This window comes from Dipteris shenzhenensis, chromosome 2, assembly GCF_047967505.1.
Source record: "Dipteris shenzhenensis isolate YYH24624 ecotype China chromosome 2, Dip_SZ_1.0, whole genome shotgun sequence".
NCBI lineage: Eukaryota > Viridiplantae > Streptophyta > Polypodiopsida > Gleicheniales > Dipteridaceae > Dipteris > Dipteris shenzhenensis.
The window spans coordinates 15,052,494-15,054,993 of NC_141597.1; the positions used below are offsets into that span (position 1 = coordinate 15,052,494).

Here is a 2,500-nt window from a genome sequence, read left to right on the forward strand (position 1 = left end):
TATAAACAAGAAATACAAATTTAGGATTTAATAGTAGTTTTTGCATTATTTGTACAACATTGTAGAGAGATATTTGAAATGTCTTATGTGAAAATGATAGTGCCAGAAAGTAAACTTTTGATTCTCGAATGACAGTTTCATAAAGTAAACTTTTCATTTGGGAAGGATTTTAAGGAATAGTCCAAAAGTAAACATATGAGTCCAAAATTAATGAAATAAGTGTTAAACCGTAAAAGGCCCCAAATGAGCTCCCTTTTTTTCTAATGATCCCCCCAAAAGAAATGCTCTTTCACTGAAAATTATCAAACATCAAATCAATCAACACCAAAGGTGATAATTTGGACGACTGTGCATGCACTTAAATGTAACATAACAACCTATTAAATTTTCACATAGCACCCATCAAGAAGCCAGAAAGAATTTTTCAAACTTGGGCTACCGATTTGCAAGAAATAGAATTAAACACAGAGGGGAAAATGGCTGAGTTAACAGAATTGCAAAAATCTGAATGAAGACTCTGACTCATACTAAAAACGTAGTTGGCAGAGATACATCATAGAGACCAGAAAACAGAGACTGTACAAGCTTCATGAAATAGAAAAACAGAAAAACAAAGATAAATACGAAGCTGGCCATTCAGGCTAAGCAGGTCAGAAGCCCGGTGGTGTGCTTTCTAACAAAGAACTGTAAAGCTGATTGCTTTGACCAAGGAAGGCATCTGCTCTCAGCAACTCCACTCTCCTATTCCTTCAAACCATCCACCATGTCGTCTACGAGTATTCTCAGTAAATTCTGGTCCTGAGGCTCTGTTACTTCATCAAAACTAATAGTACTAGTGCCATTATCAATACCATCACGTTTTGCCAACTCTTCCCACCATTTCTGCCACACGGGGCCGTCACTAGGCAGAAGCTTCTTCGATTTCAACATGGAGCGATCCTTGGTGTGCTTTGCCATATACGCCACTGCCGCTGTCCTGTTCCCGAACACAACCGAATCCACAGGCACAATTTCGAACTGCTCACAGGCCTTCTTGGCTATGCCCAACTGTCCATTTTTGGATGCTTTCAGCATATCCACAACCAAGCGATGAGATTGGCGATGGCGAATAGGATCTGCCCGCTAAAAGAAACATTGGGCAAGAAGAGGATGCTGGCTATCACGTAAACGTAGAGCATGGAACCAGCCAAGAACAACGAGTACTTGCCCAGGGAGGGATTGTAATTAATCTTGCGTTGGAACAGAGCTTGAATGTCTTCCTCTTCTCCCTTGATTATATGGAAAGTGCCTGGATCGGTATCATCCACAACCAAGCAATCGCCCGCCGGAGCAGCCTTTGCCACCGTAGGTTTGGCGTATTGATACTGACAAAGCCTCAACCCCATCACCGCTACAAACATCCCGAGCGTTCCCAAAGCTATCAATCCGGCAACAAACGCCTCCCCACAATTGATACAGCTTACAATGACTCCGAGTGTGAGCAGAAACGGTAGCCATCCTAGCAAGAAGCAGCCCCCTTTGCTAGCTTTCAGCATCACCAGTGGGTGTTCCTGTGTTCTCCCCACCTCCAGAGTGATCACCTTCACTGCCCTTTCTGCATTCCTTCCCCTGCGCCGTCCGAATAGTGGCCCTAGTTCCAGCTCGCTTTGTTGTGTCTCCCAAAGTGACTGATGCTCCCGCACGATGTATGCACCCACCGCATTTCCAACGGGACATTCTGTATTGGACATCAATCCAATATAGCGCAATCCTTGTGGGCACTCCAGCCGGCCCAGTTTATATGCATCCAACGTTCCACCTAAGGAGAACAGATGTGCGACAGGGAATCCGCTGGCTTCAAACAACACAGCCGCTACGCTCAAACTTCCCGGCCCGATGTGGCCGGTCAAGTAACGGTAGTCGTCATTCAGAGCGGAGTACGTCAAACTCTTCGTGGCCGCCTCGGTTCCAAAGGCAGAGATCAATCCGATGAGATCCATCTTCGTATCGACGCGGGTAATGGCATGGCACACGTTTGCAGCCGAAGCAGTAGAACATTGCTGTGCAACTACAAGAAACCCTACCAATTTAGGAGATAAAGAACGGTTGACCGACGCAAGCGAACCGAATCGCCCTCCATTCCTTGCAAGTATAAGGCTCGAATTCTCATGATGCGACTCCTCTGCGGCTGCAGATTCGCAACCCATGGACGGTTCTTGGAGTTACGAGGGTATGGCTAGGAGTGGGGGGCAAGAATAAACAGACAGGAAGGAAGATGGTCCTAAAGAGACTGCTACAACAAAGCTAACTAAGATCTTATCTGTTCACAAGAGGTACGTAGGGATGAGGGAACTACGATCGATCGTACAGGAAACGAAGCTAGCTAGGGGAAGATGTGCAGAGGATTTGGGAAAGGGAGGGAGGAGGGAGTTAAGTACGCACCTTTGGTCCTTCCGTAACGCGCCCACTGAGAGAAGTTTACGTTTTACGCGGACTCAGCAACTTCGTCGGAAACTTTAGC

General features: G+C 45.9%; 1 protein-coding gene across 1 annotated transcript; it reads right to left on the minus strand.

Annotated features, from left to right (window-relative positions):
• Positions 1–544: 544 nt before the first annotated feature.
• LOC147904372 (uncharacterized) lies at positions 545–2,414 on the minus strand. Its single transcript, XM_087386153.1, has 2 exons — positions 2,336–2,414; positions 545–2,294 (listed from the first exon to the last, which is right to left on the minus strand). Exon 2 carries the CDS (start codon positions 2,184–2,186, stop codon positions 1,068–1,070), a length of 1,119 nt encoding a protein of 372 aa, XP_087242279.1. The 5' UTR covers positions 2,187–2,294; positions 2,336–2,414; the 3' UTR covers positions 545–1,067.
• Positions 2,415–2,500: the final 86 nt, after the last annotated feature.

Excerpts from the sequence above, each read along its gene's own strand:
- LOC147904372 (XM_087386153.1), bottom strand. The coding sequence starts at position 2,186 with ATGGGTTGCGAATCTGCAGCCGCAGAGGAGTCGCATCATGAGAATTCG.